General features: G+C 51.6%; 1 protein-coding gene and 1 long non-coding RNA gene across 3 annotated transcripts; one reads left to right on the forward strand and one right to left on the reverse strand.

The window, feature by feature from the left end:
• Positions 1-873: 873 nt before the first annotated feature.
• LOC122544025 (transmembrane protein 179B-like) lies at positions 874-14,045 on the reverse strand. Of its 2 annotated transcripts, XR_015754545.1 has the most exons (6): positions 13,890-14,045; positions 8,058-8,251; positions 6,645-6,785; positions 5,949-6,027; positions 4,577-4,817; positions 874-1,292 (listed from the first exon to the last, which is right to left on the reverse strand). XR_015754545.1 is itself a non-coding variant. In XM_087983576.1 (5 exons), exons 1-5 carry the CDS (start codon positions 13,983-13,985, stop codon positions 4,641-4,643), a joined length of 687 nt encoding a protein of 228 aa, XP_087839702.1. In that variant the 5' UTR covers positions 13,986-14,045; the 3' UTR covers positions 874-4,640. The 2 variants fall into 2 exon arrangements, 1 of the variants encoding a protein (XP_087839702.1); XM_087983576.1 differs by having other exon boundaries at positions 874-4,817.
• A 286-nt stretch (positions 14,046-14,331) lies between these two features.
• On the forward strand, positions 14,332-18,985 carry LOC148136196 (uncharacterized). The gene is made up of 3 exons (XR_015754615.1): positions 14,332-14,346; positions 18,435-18,678; positions 18,805-18,985. It is a non-coding gene; the product is annotated as an uncharacterized LOC148136196 (long non-coding RNA).
• The last annotated feature ends 693 nt before the right edge of the window (positions 18,986-19,678 follow it).

Below are 19,678 nucleotides of genomic sequence, written 5' to 3' on the forward strand. Positions count from 1 at the left end.
TGAATTCAAATTACACCATCTGCCAGGGCAAAATTTGAACCCAGGTCAATGGGGTCTCAGGATTAATAGTCTAGTGGTAATACCACTAGGTCATTGCCTTCCCTAAACATGCAGAAAGCATTGATGTGATGGGCCTGTATCCATTGGAGTTCAGAAGAATGAGTGGGTGATCTTGAAAGATCCTGAGGGCGCTTGGCACAGTAAATTCAGGGAAGATGTTCCCCCCCAAGGGAGACTCTACAGAGAGAGGGCACAGTTTCAAAATAGGGAGTCTCCTATTTAACAATGAGGAAGAATCTCAGAACATTCTTACTGTTTGGAATTATTTTCCCCAGAGGGCTCCTAATCCTTTATGATCGACTAAGGGCCCTTTTTAATGTGTGTGCCTGGTAAACAGGCGGATGGACTGAACTTAACCAAGCTTCAGTGAGCAGGAGCACCGTTACCATTCTGGGTACCTGCTGACCACAGAGAAGGGCAGAGAGCTCTCCAGATGTGGAAATCCAGTTTGGTGGCGAGGCTGGATTCATTCACCTCAGCATTAGGGAGGCTGAAGGCTGAACTGGCAAAGCCTCACGATGATGATGAGGGCATGATTCATCTGTTTAATAGGGGAGTTGTCACTTCATGCCATTGTAATGCCAAGTTCAGCAGTATCTCTGTACTATAGCGTTTTGTTTGACTCTATTCCCGTAATGCCTCCCAGTTGTGTGGTAATATTTTAAAAACACTCCTCCTCCAACCTGTTTCTGGGGTGCTCTCCGCTATTTAACCTCATACCCGCCATGCTTTCCATCACACTCCCTCCAATCCAGGCCTTCAGTGTCTCAATTCCTGCCCTAGCCACACCCCATAGAAACCACTGGAGCCAAGTTTGAGAACTTAAAACAAATTTTATTTATTTATAATGCACCATGGTATTAGTTCAAGCACTTCCATTAGATCTCCAATCACAAAATGTTAACCCATGGACAGTGACTGGCCAAGATGGAGTCCATGGACTAGTTGGCAGGAGTATTCGCTGGCATCTTGAACCTCTCCTTGCTTCCATCTGAAGTTCCCTGCCTGCTTCAAGGCCACCGTCATCCCAGTGCCAAAGAGAAACGATGCAGCGTTCTTCGATGACTACCACCCCGTGGCTCTGTCCGCCATCATTATGAAGTGCTTCGAGAGGTTAGTCATGGCTCACTTCATCTCCAGCCTTCCAGATTGCCTTGGTCCTTTGCAATTCACTAAATCGGTGCGACAGGCCCCTAGCCATCTCCTTGGCCCTACGTTTATCCCTGGAATATCTGGATAACAAGGATACCTACGTCAGGCTCCTACTTATTGACTACAGTTTGGCCTTCAACAACATATTCCAAATAAATTTATTCATAAACTCAGACCTAGGTCTCAGCTTTCCCGCTCTGTAACCGGACCCTCCATTTCTTGACCCATCGACTGCATTCAGTAAGAACGGGCAGCAACACCTCCTCCACCATCCTTCTCAACATAGTTACCTTGCAAGGCTGTGTATTCGGTCCCCTTCTGTACTACTTATACACTCATTACTGTGTGGCCAAATTTCACCCTAACACCATTTACAAGTCTGCCGACGCCACCACCATCAGATCTCAAAAGAATAACAAGACAGAATACAGGAAGTAGAGAGCGCCTGGTGGGTGTGGTGTAAAGACAATAATCTTTTCTTCAATGTCAGCAAAACGAAGGAGCTGGTCATTAACTTCAGGAAGCAGAGTGGACGTTTCGCCCCAGTCTGCATCAATGCTGCTGAGATGGAGATATTCCAGAACGTCAAAGTTTCTGGGACTGATGATCACCAATAATCTGTCCTGGTCCACCCAAGTTGACACATCGGTCAAGAAAGCACAACAACGTCTCTGCTTCCTCAGGAGGCTAAGGAAATTCAGCATGCCCACATTCTTGCCAATTTTTGATAGATGCACCATAGAAAATATCCTATCTATCTGGATGCATAGCTGCTCTTCCAAGGCAGCTAAGAGTCTACAGAGTCGCAAACTCAGCCCAGTCCAATCACACAAACCAGCCTTCCATCCATCCCTCCCACTGCCTTGGGAAAGCAACCAACATAATCAAACACCCTTCCCACTCCAATTATACTCTCTTCTGTCGAGGGGAAGATATAAAACTTTGAATACGCACATGCCTCAAGAACAGCTTCTTCCCTGCTGTTATCAGACTTTTGAACAGACAGCTCAAATGTTAGTTCAGATCTCTCTCTCTTCAGCTTTACCACGGTATTCCACACTCTATTCTGCTACCCTGCTGCACTTGGTGTTGTATGATCTGCCTGTGCAGTGCGCAGAACGACGTTTCCCCACTCTATCTCAGTACTTGTGACAGCAAATCAATGAATCCAGGAATCAGTTACACGTGAGCAGTCAACTTAAATCCTGTTACAGATCCCTGCACTACAAGTGTATGAATCTGACACAGCATCTGTGTGAATGCTCACTACCATATGCCTGACGTTAGGGAGGGTGGGATCTTCCTGAAGAAGTGATGAGTGTCCGTGATAACTAAAAGCTCCTTTTCACGGTCACTTGGGAGAACAAGGAGGAAGTAGAAGGTGGTAGTTTTCTCAAAATCTTGTCTCCTCCTTTTGAATAAAACTACATTTTGTGCTTTAAAAAAATTGAGCAAGCTGGAAGACAGTCCATCTTATTTCACACACCAGGTCAGGGACAGCAAAAGTGGCATAAACCCTCATCTTCTCTTCAGACATTTGCTAACCAAATCTGTTTGCAGATATCGTTTCACATCCCTGGAGCAGTTGTGACATTAACCTCGGATACGACACACTGTACCACAAGAGCTTCTCTCTTCAAATCTCAGCCACAGGACAGTCTAACCCTCCTAGAGGGGTACCTGGAACCCTTCTACTTTACATTTTATGCAAAGTACTGCAGCAGCCAGCACACCCTTCCCCTTGGTGCTGTCACGGCCCAGTTTGAAATGGGGTTCAAACTGCTGACCTTCAGGCTGAGATGGGATACACATTGCAGAGTGCAGCTCGATGGATTCACAATTAGGAGTGAGGTCCAGGAGTAAGTTTGCATTGAGAGACTGGCTCACCTCATTTCACACTCTCAGTCAACAGACATCCTTCACCACAGGTTCAGGGGAGAGTTGAGCAAATAGATAAGCAGGTGGAGGCCACTGCTGAATAGTACGCAGTTTCAAAAAGGGCAGAATAGCCAACTCCTGTTTCCAAGTCCGATATTACAGGTAGTGCTGACCTATTGCAAGCATTGGCCTGGACCTTTTCTATCTCCTGCTGTACGTAATTGTTTTTTCAGATTAGATTAGATTCCCTACAGTGAGGAAACAGGCCCTTCGGCCCAACCAGTCCACACCGACCCTCCGAACAGTAACCCACCCAGACCCATTTCCTTCTGACTAATGCACCTAACACTATGGGGTAATCTAGCATGGCCAATTCACCAGGCCTGCACATCTTTGTGACGGTGAGAGGAAACCCATGCAGACAATGTGCAAACTCCACACACAGTCTGCCCAAGGCTGGAATCGAACCTGGGACCCCAGTGCTGTGAGGCAGCAGTGCTAACCACTCAGCCACTGTGCCGCCAAACACAGCAGTGGTTAACACTGAAATTTAACATGCTGCAGTACAACCGGCAACCCGCAGAAAGGGCAGCAGTAGGATGAGGGTACTGCAATGTCAGATAGACTCAGCTGGGGGGTGTGTGGGTGTGGCAGGTGGTAAATGGACAGTCCCTATCTAACACCAACAACTACAGGAAGGTTTAGAAGATGAATTATTTGGTTGCTTGGTGACACAGAGCTTGATTATTGCTGGGGGGAAAAAAAGATACTTCATTTTGTTTTGCACTCATCAGGACCGTTTGCAAGAATACCAATGTAAGGGGAGAGTCGACATTCATACTGTACTGAGAGGAGGTAACTGTACCCTCGAGTGGTCGAGGTCTTAGCCCTCCCTCCCTTCAATACAAATGTCGCTTTCTGCTTTAACTCACACATTTACAAATTGTCCCAAGGAGCGCAGAGAAGGAAGCTTTAGTTTGGCAGATGATTTGTTACAAAAACCAGTTTGTCCACATGTCACTGAAAAGCTGTTGCTGATCAGACAGGTGACTGTCTCAGGTTCTCTGCCAGGATGACGTAGCACTCACCCTGTGCCTATGAATCGACAGCCTTCATTCCTTCCCCCATCCCACAGACATGATCCCTTCCCACCCCCACCTGCAGAAAACCTCTCTCAGTTCCCAGACCATTCCTCCCCCCCCCCCCCAGATAAGGAACTCAACTACAATCAACTCTGGTTGGACGCTGGTCCACAGGAAAACAAAACTATTTCAAAAGAGAAAGTCACTTTGAACAGACACAAGCCAGCTGCTTTATGTATTCCATGCACACGCAGGCAAAATGGTACCCCCCATTAGCACTAAGTCCCAGTTAGGCAGTCACCGAGGCTGGAATAACAGGAACTCATCTTTAGTCAGTCGTACTGAATCCTCCGAGCAGGGGAGAGAGGGGAAACCTTTACAAACACAAACAGGCAAATACACACATCCTCAAGCGACTCTTCTTGCAGCTCATCCCACGTTTCAAACTGCAGTGACCGCGAGGGGTTTTCACGGTCGGGGTCCCGATGGGATCAAGGGTTTAGTCTCGGGCGTGATTCCGGCCACGGCTGTGCTCCACTCGGGATCGGCGCCGTTCATCGGCCTGAAGCCGTCGAGTCGCCTCCACTGCACGATGAGGACGGTTAATACCACGAGCCAGAAGAAGAAATTCACCCAGGTCGAGGTCTGCAGAAACAAGATGGTGCTCAGAGCCGTCAGCGTGTTGCAAAGACGCAATTATTTTCAATGTTGTGGTTCACGGAGGGGCCGGTGTTGGACTGGGGTGGACAAAGTTAAAAATCTCACAACACCAGGTGACAGTCCAACAGGTTTATTTGGAAGCACTAGCTTTCGGAGCGCTGCTCCTTCATCAGGTAACTCCAAAAGCTAGTATGCTTCCAAATAAACCTGTTGGACTGTAACCTGGTGTCGTGTGATTTTTTTTTTTTAAATGCAGGCTAACCTGTGTAGCCACAAATTCAGGAGGGGTGTGAGCAGGTTGGAGGATCTCCACATGGGCCTGACCAGGCTGGCTATAAACAGGTCCAGGCAGAGGGCTGTGGGGAGGTTGAGGTGGGGCGGGGTGTCTAGCAGCTGTCCACCCCTCGCCGGTGGTTATGTTTGACCTGGGAAGAGGGAGCACGTTCAATGCTCTCACTGCCTTCAGAGAGAGGTGGGCACTGTGGGATGGGTTCAGGGTTTCATTTCCCTTCCAACTCCATTTTCATTTACTGCCCTCCCTCCCACCCACCCACCCCCTCCCCCCAATCCCATTCCCCTCCACTTTATGGTTTGCATTGTCCTTAATGGACTTTTGCTTGGAAAATGTTGAACTGGCTACAGGGGTGTTTTTATTGGTGTCAAATACTGGTTTCAAAATAAATTGAGATGGTGATTTCGGTGGTTGGTAGATCAGTTGCATGTGAGAACAGGGCACGAGTCAGGAGGGTGAGGGAATATTCCCCACTTGCCCCTGGTTGGGGGCAGCCCCAACAACACTCAAGGAACTCGACACCATCCAAGGACAAAGCAGCCCCCGCTGGATTGGCACCATATCCCCACTCCCTCCACCACCGATGCTCAGTAGCAGCAGTGTGCATCATCTCCAAGACGCACTACAGAAATTCACCAGACTGTACCTCTTACCCACTTCACTTGGATTCCAGGAGAAAGTTTGAGTACACGGAGCGAGGGGGGACTGGGCCAACAGAGGGGTATCATAATTTAAGGTAAGCTGAAGTTGGCACAGAGTGGGGGTTCAGACACAGAAAGGTCATAACACTAAAGAACACAATAGTAAAACAGACTTGGTCTCACCTCAGCACTGGTAAAGTTTTGGTAGAATCGGGAACCGTTGTACGATGATGTCCAGTTCATTTTCTCACTATCTGCGCAGCTGAGGAACAAGAGAGGGTTTTAGACCCAGGCACTGTCTGTGTTTGTTCCATCGCCCCCAACCACACAGCCTTGCCATGAAGCTCTGCTCCTCCCATAACTCCCAGCTCACTCGGACAAACATCGAAACTACATCCAGGACAACACAATCCCAGAAGAAACACTGTCCAATTGGAGGGGTCAGCGCTGAGGGAGCGGGCGCATCAGAGGGTCAGCACTGCACCATTGGATGAGGTGACTTTCAGATGGGAAAGTCAGCTAAGGAAACCCCCCCCCCCATTCCCCCAAAAAAAGAACATGACCTCGGTCATTCACACTGCTGCTGCATGACAGTTGGCCGCAACGACCGAAGTGGCCTCAGTTCAAAAAGAGAAGTGATTTGTTGGCCGTGAGGTTCCGAGATGGTGAAAGGCGCTAGGGAAATGCAAATCTTCTCTCTGCCCTCGGTCCTTCAGGCTCTCTCTTGGTTTTGTAACGAGCGAGGGGTGCACTCTCCAACTCCCTGCCTCTGGAAGCCCTATGCTTCATCATCGAAACACCCCCCCCTCCACCGCCAGGGACTGGGGTGATTGCAGCCACATGGTACCACCGCCGCACCCTGGCACCGGTCCTCCTTACCTCTTGATGCCCACCCTGGTCTCCGAGAGAAGGGACTGACAGAACGAGCTGAGGCCGACTCGCAGGAGGCAGCCAGCAACCAGTAGGAGGAAGAGGAAGACGCCGGCTGTCACCAGACAGGCTGTGAGCCATCGTAAGCCCCTGAGCATCCAAAACACAAACAGAGTCTCAGTGTGACCAGCCATCTCTCTGCACTACCCCATTCCCCCACTACAGTCTCACCCCATCGCTCCCCATTCCCTCACAGTCTCTCCCTCCATCCCCAGTCTCACCCCCACACAGGCACCTCTTCCCCACCTCTGGTCTTTCCCACGCCAACATCACTCCCCCTCGATAATCTCCATCTTCCCAAACCCCGTCCCCATCTCTCCATCCCAACCCCACCTCCTGTATCCCACCCCCAACTCCTCCCGGTTTCTTCCCCAACCCGCTCCACCCCCCCCCCCAACCATACACAATCTACATCCCTGTCTCTCACCATCTTGTCCATCTCTCCACCCCCACCCAACCCTGTCCTTCTTCCTCATCTCCCACCCCCGACAGGTCGCAGGTCAAAGGTGATCGATTCTGCAGATCAGAGACAGATCGGATCAGTTTAGGACAACGTTCCCTGGAGTTCAGAAAAACGAGGGGGTCATCTCATAGAAACTTATAAAATTCTAACAGGACTAGACAGGGTCAACACAGGAAGGATGTTCCTGGTGACCCAGGGGCTCACACTCTACAAGAGGCTGTTTTAGACTGAGATTCGAAATTTCTTAACCTGGGGAGTGGGGAGCCTGCGAGACTCTCTGCCACAGAAAGGAGTTGAAGATGAAACATTGAATGTTTTCAAAGAGGAGTTTGATCCTTTTAGCCTGAAGGACTCTCTCAGGATACGGAGCACAGGGTGGGCGGGGAAAATCAGGAACAGGGACTGAGTTGGACGATCAGCTCTGGCCATGTTGAATGGGGGTAGTAGGCCCAAGAAGCTGAATGGCCTCCTCCTCCTCCTCTCTTAGTTTACTAATATCGATCAATCCTCACCCCAACTCCGTTAAAGACCCTGGCTGTAGCCTGCACTCCAGTTTGCCCCGCTGCGACGTGGGGGGAAAACGTGCATTGCTATAGCGCCATCGGAAGGAAGTTGGGCGACCACGTGACGGCCTCACCTTGTCAAGAGCCGATCCCGGTCGGATTTAAAGGGCACCTTTTTGGGGGTGTGCGGGAGCTCTACCAGAGGGGGTGTTATCAAGAGGACACCCAGATGTCAGGGAGGGGGCTTCCTCTCAGTGGGTGGAGGCAAGCTCCAGGAAACCGGTGCACTGCATCGCGCAGTTGGCAGCCAAGGGAGGGATTTGGAGTACATCTCCCCAGGGGGTCTTCCACCATGGACGGTCTACCACGAGTGGGCACAGTGGCTCCAACACTCACCTGTCTGTTTCCTCAATGAAGCTGCTGTAGATGAAGTAGAAGACAGTGCAAAAACAATAGATGGCAACGCCCACCGAGACAGCACTGACGAAGCCGCAGAGGGTGACACTGCCAAATTGCTCCACCACCAGGGATTTTGCCGTGGAGTTGTACTTAGCCACGCCGTAGAGGATACAACCAGAGCCAAACTCTCCCTGAAACCAGAGCACAGGCATAGGGATCACAGACTCCAACCAGGAGCCCCCTTCACCCCAGAGACCAACACCAAGACGAAAGAGGAACCAGCGCTCACCATCTTCACCTTGCCCAAACAGCACCCCATCCCCTACCAACCCGTCTCCAACCAAGCAATGCCCCAAACCACCCCTCCCAAATCCCCAGCCAACTACAACCCCCAAATCCTCAACCAATGCCCGCCAACGTTGACCCACAAACCCTCAACCGATGCCCCTCACCAAACCTCAACCAACCTTGGCCCCCCCCCAAAGTCCCTCACTACTCCCCTCATTCTTCAGCCATCCTTCATTCCCCCCCAAATCCCCAATGTCCCTCACTACCCCCCTCCATCTCCAGCCATCCTTCATCCCCCCAAACCCCCTCAATCTCTAACCAATTCTTTATTTCCACCCCCAAATCTCCAGCCAATCCTCTCAACAACACCGCCCATATTCCCCAGCCAAGCCCCCTCACCAACCCCCCCATTCCCCAGCCAAGCCTCCTCCCCCCAAATCCCCTCACTAACCCCCCCATTCCTAGCCAAGCCTCCTCCCCCCAAATCCCCTCACCAACCCCCCCATTCCCTAGCCAAACCTCCTCCCCCAAATCCCCTCACCAACCCCCCCATTCCCTAGCCAAGCCTCCTCCCCCAAATCCCCTCACCAACCCCCCCCATTCCCTAGCCAAGCCTCCTCCCCCAAATCCCCTCACCAACCCCCCCCATTCCCTAGCCAAGCCTCCTCCCCCAAATCCCCTCACCAACCCCCCCATTCCCTAGCCAAGTGTCCCCTCTCCCAAACCAATGCCCCTCACCAACCCCCAAAACCCCAACCAATCCCCCTCTGAGTGTGGAGACTGAGGGAGCACTAGGCCATGGGTGGGGGGCGTGGCCGAGCAGTGGCCTTGTCAAGGTGGTAGAGGCTGCAGGCTTGGACGGATCTCTCCAGGCCACTTGCTGCATTAAACAAGCTCAGGGGAAGTTTACAACATTAAAGGCCAGAGCTACATCAATGGATGTTACTTATTTGTTGTCGTGCGAGCTTGCTGCGTGCAAATAAAACCATTTTAATCAATTGATAAATCCACAGACCATGCAAAGGCACTATACAATTTCAAGTCCTGTGTTTTTGGGGACACGGTGTTATCCAGAACATTTATCAAGAGAGCGCAAGGCAAACAAAAAAATCTCAAATCATGAGATCTATCAGGAGACATGCATAATTTCATTAATATTCCCAGGGATCGGAGAGAAAGAGAGCAGTAGCAAGGAAGAGGGTGGCGGAAAAAAAAAAGTGTGGGGGCAGTCACAGGGAAGAGGTCTCACAACAACTGAGGTGTTGGTGGGGGGGGGGGGGGGGGGGTGGAGTGGGGAAGAGGCAGAGACAGAGAGCCAGGGGTTGTGGGGGTAGAGGGGAGCACTGACATAGCTGACTGACAATCCTGTGTCATCAGGAATGAAACTTCCACCTTGGAAAAACCAGTGGTCTTTGTATCTGGGATACTGCCTACCCACCTCAGCACCAGGATTGTGAGAGACACAGTGAGAGATCCTGGTAGTCTGTCAAGTCCTCACCTGTACCCCTCACAGCATACCCTTCATTGTAAAAATCACACACCTTCGCACAGGGAGAGATAACAATTGGGTCCCCACTCACCAAACCTTCCGACAGCTCCTTCAAAACCCAAGAGCTCTACCATCTGGAAGGACAAGGGTAGGGGATACATGGGAACACCACACCCCCTGCAAGTTCCCCTCTGAGCCACTCACCATCCTGGCTTGGAAATCCTTTGCCGTTCTTTCAGTGTCACTGAGTCAAACAGCCTGGTGGTATTATTGCTGGAGTGTTAATCTAGAGACTCAGATAGTGTTCTGGGAAGGGGGCTCGAATGGCGGGATTTGAATTTAATTTTAAAAATTTGGAATCGGGCATCTAATGGTGACCAGGAGTCCATTGCCGATTCTGGGGAAAACCGACCTGGTTCAGGGAAGGGAACCACCATCCTTACTCAGTCTGGCCTACGTGCGACTCCAGACCCACAACAAGGGGGTTAATTCTTAACTGCCCTCTGGGCAATTATGGATAGGTAATAAATGCTGGCCAGGAATTAATTTTTAAAAGATTCCTGGAATTCCCTCCCTAAGAACATTTCTCTTTATTCATTCAGGAGATGAGGCAGCATTTCTTACCCATCCCTAATTGCCCAGGGGGCAAGTCAGAGTAAAACCCCTTGCTGTGGGTCAGGAGTCAAGTGTAGGCCAGACTGGGTATGGATGGCAGTTTCCTTCCCTGAACCAGATGGGTATTCCCCAACAATCAGCAATGGATTCAGTTTATCATTAGATTTTTAATTCCAGGTATTTATGGAATTCAAACTCCATCTGCTGCAGCAGGATTCAGACCTAGGACCCTTATCTGGATTAACAGTCCAGCCATAATACCGCAAGGCCACCATCCCCCCCCTGTGGACTGCAGCAGTTAAAGAAGGCAGCTGAGCACCAACTTCTCAAATGGACCAGCAAAATCTCAATCTCTGAGAAGACAAACAGCCCACGCAGAAATAAGACTGTTGGAAAGGGGTGCATATATATAAAAAAAAACACCTCAAAACAAGTTCCTCCACTTCTGGCCTGCCCTCCCGGACTAACCCGCTCAGCGACAGAGGAGAGGCATTCTGAGATTCCAGTCTCAGACACATTCCTAAGATCATAGCCACTGAACTGCACCATACCAGAGTGCGGGCAAGGAGAGGAGGCATGGAACTCCTTCCCTCTACAGAACTGAACAACCGCTGAAAAGTTACAGCGCAGAAAGAGGCCATTCAGCCCCTCATGTCTGTGCCGAGCAAACTAGCCGCCTGCTCAAATCCCATTGAGCAGCAGCCGGGGGTCTGTAACCCTGCAGGTTCCAGCTCTTCAGGAGCAGACCCGGCTTCATTTTAAATGAGTGAAGGGGTTTCCTGTCGCAAATACTGAACTGGACAGAGAATTCCAGACACCCACCAGCCTCTGGGTGAAAAGATTATCCCTTCCGTCCCCTCTAATCCTTCTGTGAGTAACCTTAAATCTGTACCCCTTTGGAAGTTGACCACTAGAGGAATAGACAGAAGTGAGGACGACCGCAGATGCTGGAGCTCAGAGTCGAGAGTGTGGTGCTGGAAAAGCACAGCAGGTCAGGCAGCATCCAAGGAGCAGGAGAGTCAACGTTTCTGGCAAAAGCCCTTCATCAGGAATGGCTTTTGGCAGAAACGTTGACTCTCCTGCACCTCAGTTGCTGCCTGACCTGCTATGCTTTTCCAGCACCACACTCCCGACACTAAAGGAACAGATCTGTCCGCTCTCCCCAATCCCCTCATTATTTTGTACAGCTTGATTAAGCCAGCCTTCAGCCTCCTCTGTTCTAAGAGGAAACAACCCTAAACTATCCAATCTTTCTGCATCGCTGCACTTTACAAACCCTGCAAACATTCTTGTAAATTTCCCCTGTACTCTGTCCGGAGACATTACATCCTTCCTGTAATGTGGGGACCAGAACTGTACAGAAACCTCCACAGCTGTGACCATGAGATTTCCAGCATTGCATCCCTGCTCTTATACCCCGCACCTTACCCAGTGAGGGAAAGCATCCCAAATACTTTCTTTACTGCCTCATCCACCCATCCTGCCACCTTCAGGGATGTGTGGGCAAGGTGTTTCAATTAGAATGTAAAAACGAGAGTTTTCCTCTCCTTTCCCCTGGGTCAACCACCCCTCCACTTCAATAAAGCGCAGCATCTACTCAAATTGCTGGTCATGGGATCTTGCTGTGCGTAAATTGTCTGTCTCTGTTTGTGTGCGATTGGCTTGGAATCAGCTCTGGGGGGTGCCAGAGAGCTACTTGACTGTGAGGGGCATCACCGAGCAGCCACAAATGCCTTGCTTTTGAACCACGTGCAAGCACATGGGACCAGTAGGCACTCACATCATGTTTTCACTCCATACCCTCTCAGAGGGGGATAACACAGCCCATTGGGGGGGGGGGCGCGGGGGGAAATCAAAACACTAACCCTTTCCAGAGTCTGACTAGAAAGCAGAGACAGAGCTCGTCCTGTGTGGTTCCACAATCCCCACTTTTTAAAATTTTCTCCTGGAGTGTCTACTGGGTTATGGGGAGAGGCTGAACAGGCTGGGGCTGTTTTCCCTGGAGCATCAGAGGCTGAGGGGTGTCCTTATAGAGGTTTATAAAGACATGGAGGGGCATGGATAGGATAAATAGACAAAGTATTTTCCCTGGGGTCGGGGAGCCCAGAACTAGAGGGCATAGGTTGAGGGTGAGGGGGGAAAGATATAAAAGAGACCTAAGGGGCAACATTTTTACACAGAGGGTGGTATGTGTATGGAATGAGCTGCCAGAGGAAGTGGTGGAGGCTGGTACAATGACAACATTTAAGAGGCATTTGGATGGGTATATGAATAGGAAGGGTTTGGAGGGATATGGGCCGGGTGCTGGCAGGTGGGACTAGATTGGGTTGGGATATCTGGTCAGCATGGACAAGTTGGACCGAAGGGTCTGTTTCGGTGCTGCGCATCTCTGTGGAAGGTTTGCGTTATAAGGCGAGGCTGTATAGGCTGGGACCTTTTTTTTTACACTGGAGTGTAGGAGGTTGAGAGGTGACCTTATAGAAGTTTATAAAATCACGAGGGGATTATTGATGGCAGTTATATTTTCCCTATAATGGGGGATTTCGAGACTCGGTTGCACATTTTCAAGGCGGGAGGAGAGAGATTTCTAAAAATGCGTAAAGGGCAAATTCCTTTTACACAGAGGGTGGTTCACATGTGAAATGAACTTCCTGAGGAAGTGGTGAATGCAGTTACAATGTTTAAAAGACATTTGGATAAAAACATGGATAAGAAAACTTTGGAGGGAAATGGGCCAGCAGCCCATCTGAGACTAGTTTAGCTAAGATTAGATGGGCCAAAGCGTCTGTTTCTGTGCTCTATGATTATGACAATAAAGCAAGCCCTGACTGTATACTGTAACAGTTAGGTGCTGGTGACAACTGTTTCTCCTCTGCCTCAGAATGGAGAAGGATTTGTGAAATTGATATTGTCCAGCACGTGTTAGCTACCAGATTAACACTGGGGAAGTTATTTACAAAAAGTTTTCTCTCCAACTCAATGCTTTCCCAGAAACACTTAGCTTTGGGGGGGGGGGGGGGGGAGAAAGAGTTGCATTTTGAAAAATAAACCGTTTTATTTTCGAAGAGATTCTAATTCTATGCTAACAAGCGTTAACCATCCACCTTGCCTCCAACTTCCCCAACCCCCACACCTAACAAGTAAACAGCTTTTACAACTGGGATGGAATCCTTTGAAAATAAAAGTTTCTCGACTAAAGAAGGAGCAACGCATCTCAAAATACCAGAAGTAATTTTTTTTTAAAAAGTGGCCTCAACAACATTTTTTTTCTCCTCTTGGTCGCAAAGTTTTGCTCTCTGTGTTGGACAAGGGGTCTGGTTTCATGACAAAGTCCACATTAATATTTAGTCAGAGGACATTAGGGCTGGTTGTCCCTGTGTTGCTCTGCTCACACACATACACTCTGGGTGTCTCTCTCCTCCCAGTCTAGTCCATACCTGAGTAACTGTAACCAGAGCAGCACTGACAATCCCACAAATAAAAGCAGCTGCGTAAATCGACATCTCCAGACACTGAAGCAGAGAAAGCGCCATCTTCCAAACGCCGAAACACGGAACTTGCAGTAATGTTTTTTTTTATAAAAGAGGAGGGGATGTGTGTTCTTAGCACAGCCCTTTCCCTCACCTGACATTCATTTGCCGAATAAGACAGCCCACAGCCTCTGACCAACAGATTTGCACCAATTTACGAATTACAAACCTCACTTCACATCTCAGGCGTGTGCAGGGTTCACACATACACACACGAAAAGGCCCACATGTTGTTAATTTTTAGTTTTCTGAACAGTGGGTAGTTTTCTTCCCCGTCTGGGGGGGGGTAAGTCCTGCATTGAGGTTATGGGGAACCACTACCCAGACTTAAGACTGACTTTCAGTGCCAGCACTGAGGTTTAAGGTGAGAGGGGAAAGATTTAAAAGGGACCTAAGGGGCAACTTTTTCACACAGAGGGTAGTGTGTGTATGGAATGAGCTGCCGGAGGAAGTGAGTGTGATCACAACATTTAAAAGGCACCTGGATGGGTATGCGAATAGGAAGGGTTTAGAGGGACACTGGCCAAGTGCTTGCAAATGGGACTAGATTAAATTTAGGATATCTGTTTGGCATGGATGAGTTGGGTTGAAGGGACTGTGTGAGGTCCTGGATTAGTGGTGCTGGAAGAGCACAGCTGTTCAGGCGCATCTGAGGAGCAGCGAAATTGACGTTTCGGGCAAAAGCCCTTCCTCAGGAATAAAGGCAGAGAGCCTGAAGCGTGGAGAGATAAGCTAGAGGAGGGTGCGGGTGGGGAGAAAGTAGCATAGAGTACAATGGGTGAGTGGGGGAGGGGATGAAGGTGATAGGTCAGGGAGGAGAGGGTGGAGTGGATAGGTGGAAAAGGAGATAAGCAGGTAGGACAAGTCCGGACAAGTCATGGGGACAGTGCTGAGCTGGAAGTTTGAAACTAGGATAAGGTGGGGGAAGGGGAAATGAGGAAACTGTTGAAGTCCACATTGATGCCCTGGGGTTGAAGTGTTCCGAGGCGGAAAATGAGGCGTTCTTCCTCCAGGTGTCTGGTGGTGAGGGAGTGGCGGTGAAGGAGGCCCAGGACCTCCATGTCCTCGGCAGAGTGGGAGGGGGAGTTGAAATGTTGGGCCACGGGGCGGTGTGGTTGATTGGTGCGGGTGTCCCGGAGATATTCACTAAAGCACTCTGCTAGGAGGCGCCCAGTCTCCCCAATGTAGAGGAGACCGCATCAGGATCAACGGATACAATAAATGATATTAGTGGATGTGCAAGTAAAACTTTGATGGATGTGGAAGGCTCCTTTAGGGCCTTGGATAGAGGTGAGGGAGGAGGTGTGGGTGCAGGTTTTACAGTTCCTGCGGTGGCAGGGGAAGGTGGGAGGATGGGTTGTAGGGGGTGCGTGGACCTGACCAGGTAGTCACGGAGGGAACAGTCTTTGCGGAAGGCGGAAAAGGGTGGGGAGGGAAATATATTTCTGGTGGTGGGGTCTGTTTGGAGGTGGCGGAAATGTCGGCAGATGATTTGGTTTGTGCGAAGGTTGGTAGGGTGGAAGGTGAGCACCAGGGGCGTTCTGTCCTTGTTATGGTTGAAGGGGTGGGGTCTGAAGGCGGAGGTGCGGGATGTGGACGAGATGCGTTGGAGGGCATCTTTAACCACGTGGGAAGGGAAATTGCGGTCTCTAAAGAAGGAGGCCATCTGGTGTGTTCTGTGGTGGAACTGGTCCTCCTGGGAGCAGATGAGGCGGAGGAATTGGGAATACGGGATGGCATTTTTGCAGGAGATAGGGTGGGAAGAGGTGTAATCCAGGTAGCTGTGGGAGTCAGTGGGTTTGTAAAAAATGTCAGTGTCAAGTCGGTCGTCACTAATGGAAATGGAGAGGTCCAGGAAGGGGAGGGAGGTGTCAGAGATGGTCCAGGTAAATTTAAGGTCAGAGTGGAATGTGTTGGTGAAGTTGATGAATTGCTCAACCTCCTCGCGGGAGCACGAGGTGGCGCCAATGCAGTCATCAATGTAGCGGAGGAAGAGGTGGGGAGTGGTGCCGGTGTAATTACGGAAGATCAACTGCTCTACATAGCCAACAAAGAGACAGGCATAGCTGGGGCCCATATGTGTGCCCATGGCTACCCCTTTGGTCTGAAGGAAGTGGGAGGATTCAAAGGAGAAATTGTTAAGGGTGAGGACCAGTTCGGCTAAACGAATGAGAGTGTCAGTGGAAGGGTACTGTTGGGGACGTCTGGAGAGGAAAAAACGGAGGGCTTGGAGGCCCTGGTCATGGTGGATGGAGGTGTAGAGGGATTGGATATCCATGGTGAAGATGAGGCGTTGGGGGCCGGGGAAACGGAAGTCTTGGAAGAGGTGGAGGGCGTGGGTGGTGTCTCGAATGTATGTGGGGAGTTCCTGGACTAGGGGGGATAGGACAGTGTAGAGATGAGTTCAGTGGGGCAGGAGCACGCTGAGACAATGGGTTGGCCAGGGTGGTCAGGCTTGTGGATCTTGGGAAGGAGGTAGAACCGGGCAGTGTGGGGTTCCCGGACTATGAGGTTGTAAGCTGTGGGTGGGAGATCTCCTGAGGTGATGAGATTCTGTTTGGTCTGGGAGATGATGGTTTGGTGATGGGGGATGGAGTCATGGTCGAGGGGGCAGTAGGAAGAGGTGTCCTCGAGTTGATGTTTGGCTTCAGCGGTATAGAGGTCAGTGCGCCAGACTACCACTGTGCCCCCTTTATCTGCTGGTTTGATGGTGAGGTAGGGATTGGAGGGCTGCGCGTTGTGAGGGTGAGAGGTTGGAGTGGGGGAGGGGGGTAGACAGGTTGAGGCAGTTGGCAGTTGGAAATGAAGAGGTCGAGGGCAGGTAGTAGGCCAGAGCGGGTTGTCCAGGTGGATGCAGTATGTTGGAGGTGGGCGAAGGGGTCCTCGGAAGGTGAGCGGGAGTCCTGATTGTGAAAGTAAGCTCGGAGGCGGAGGCGACGGAAGAATTGTTTGACGTCACGGCGTGTATTAAATTCATTGATGCGTGGATGGAGGGGGATGAAGGTGAGTCCTTTGCTGCGGACTGATCGTTCGTCCTCAGTGAGGGGGAGGTCTGGGGGGATGGTGAAAACTCGGCAGGGCTGGGAGCTGGGATCTGGTGTGGGTGTAGAGCTGGGAGTGGGGCAGAACCTGTAACTGGAGTGGGTGTGATGGTGGGGGGAATGGGGGTGGAGTCATGAGCAGGGGTAGTGTTCCCTTTGGGGTTCTGGGGGGTGGGGATAGTGACAGTGGGGTCTGTGGGGTGCATGTCAGCAGAATGTAGGTGAGTGGCGCTGGTGGAGGCGGAAGTGGTGGTGACCACAGCAGTAGGGGTGGCGGAAGTCACTGAGCATGTGGCATCAGCAATGATGAGGGGCAGAAGTGATGTCACGTGTGATGAATGAGGAATAGTGAGGGGTGGAAGTGCTTGTGGGAGTGGCTGTATGCAGGTCAGTGCTGAGGGAGTGCTGCACTGTTGGAGGGTCAGTGCTGAGGAAGTGGGCATTTTCGGAGGATCAGCACTGAGGTAGCAGGCACTGTCAGAGGGTCAGTGCTGAGGAAGCAGGTATTGTTGGAGGGTCAGCGCTGAGGTAGCGAGCACTGTCAGAGGGTCAGTGCTGAGGGAGCACTGCAGTGTCGGAGGGTCACTACTGAGGGATTGGGCATTGTCGGAGGGACAGTGCTGAGGGAAAGGGCACTGTCGGAGGGTCAGTGCTGAAGGAGCGTTGCACTGTCGGAGGGTCAGTGCTGAGAGAGCACTGCACTGTCAGCAGATCAGTGCTGAGGGAGCTCTTTACTGTCAGAAATTCAATCTTTCAATTGAAACATTAAACTAAAATGTATTGTTGCATAAAATGATCCAATCTCCAACATTCCCTCAGTACAAATAGCTACAATAGGATTTAGCACAGCAGTTGAAGGGTTTGGATCATCAGGGTCTGACTGTAGTTCTGAAGAATTCAGCTATGTGACTCCCTGAATTAGCAAGCCTGTAACCAGGCTCATGATTTTAATAAATCAAGAAAGGGAACATAAGTAGGAAGGATGTTGTGAAATTTGAAAGGGTTCAAAAAAGATTTACAAGGGCTGGAGGGGAGGCTGAATAGGGCTGGGGCTGTTTTCCTTGGAGCATCACAAGCTGAGAGGTGACCTTATAGAGGTTTATAAAGTCATGAGGGGCATGGATGGGGTGAACAGCCAAGGTGGGGAAGTTCGTGAGAGGAAAGATTTAAAAGGGACCTAAGAGGTAACTTTTTCACACAGAAGGTGGTACGTGTATGGAGTGATCTACCAGAGGCAGTGAGTGCGCTTACGACATTTAAAAGGCACCCGGATGGGTATGTGAATAGGAGGGATTTAGAGGCATATGGGCCAAATGCTGGCAATGAGACTGGATTAAATTTTGGATATTTGGTCAGCATGGACGAGTTGGATATGAGGGTCTGTTTCTGTGCTGTCCATCTCTCCCTATAGCTCAAACCCTCCAGCATGTGTGCCATTCCCCACTGGAAGCAGCAGAAGGAGTGGTGTCGGTGTAGACTTGGAGCTAATGCCCTGTGTCTCTGCAGCCTTTGGCTCTGGGTCAGACTGACTGCTGTCAATCATTTGCAGCGGCCACGCCCCCCCCCCAGCCTCGGTTTACGACAGTGCCGTCAGTCAGGTGGCGCTCTCTCTCTCTCTCTCTCTCTCCGGCGGCCTGGGCAAGATGGCGGACGGGGTAAGTGGACGCTGCCGGTTACAATCCGCGGTGTATCGGCGCCATCCCGGCTCCGAGCGGCCGGCTGGCGGCCGCCACACCTCGGCGGGCCTTCCTCACTGAGCTGTGTGCCTCCATTTCCCACAGATCCTCTACTCCTACCCGGAGAACTGGCGGGCTTTCAAGGCGCTGATCGCCGCCCAGTACAGCGGCTCCAAGCTGCGGCTCCACAGCGGGCCCCCGCACTTCACCTTCGGCCAGACCAACAGGAGCGCCGCCTTCCTGCACAAGTTCCCCCTCGGCAAGGTGAGCGAGCGAGGCTCGGGGACAGCCGCCTCTGGGGTGGCGCTGGGAGGGGGAACAGAGGGATCCAGCTCCAGGCTGAGGGGGGAGATCCCTTCACACCCCCCCCCACCTACACACCCCCCCCCACCCACACACCCACACACACCCCCCCCACCCACACACCCACACACCCCCCCCCACCCACACACCCCCCCCCACCCACACACACCCCCCCACCCACACACCCCCCCCCCCACCCACACACACCCCCCCACCCACACACCCCCCCCCACCACACACCCCCCCCCCCACCCACACCCCCCCCCCACCCACACACACACACCCCCACCCACACACCCCCCCCCACCCACACACCCCCCCACCCACACACCCCACCCACACACCCACACACCCCCCCCACACCCACACAACCCCCCCCACCCACACACCCCCCCACACACACACACACACACCCCCACACCCACACACCCACACACACCCCCACCCACACACACACACACACACCCACCCACACACCCCCCCCACCCACACACACACCCCACCCACACACACACACACACACACCCACCCACACACCCCCCCCCACCCACACACCCCCCCCACCCCCACACACACCCCCACCCAACCACACCCCCCCACCCACACCCCACCCCCACCCACCCCCACCCACACACACCCCCACCCACACACACCCCACCCAACACACCCACACACC

Source organism: Chiloscyllium plagiosum, unplaced genomic scaffold (genome assembly GCF_037043375.1).
Source record: "Chiloscyllium plagiosum isolate Xiang-an unplaced genomic scaffold, Cpla_swu_hap1 HiC_scaffold_46, whole genome shotgun sequence".
Classification (NCBI taxonomy): domain Eukaryota; kingdom Metazoa; phylum Chordata; class Chondrichthyes; order Orectolobiformes; family Hemiscylliidae; genus Chiloscyllium; species Chiloscyllium plagiosum.

Coding starts and splice junctions, on each gene's coding strand:
- LOC122544025 (XM_087983576.1), bottom strand. CDS start 13,985: ATGGCGCTTTCTCTGCTTCAGTGTCTGGAGATGTCGATTTACGCAGCT. Junction 8,252..13,889: donor CTCTGGTTACAGTTACTCAG/GTATGGACTAGA, acceptor CTCTGGTTTCAG/GGAGAGTTTGGCTCTGGTTG. Junction 6,028..6,644: donor ACCAGGGTGGGCATCAAGAG/GTAAGGAGGACC, acceptor CTTGTTCCTCAG/CTGCGCAGATAGTGAGAAAA.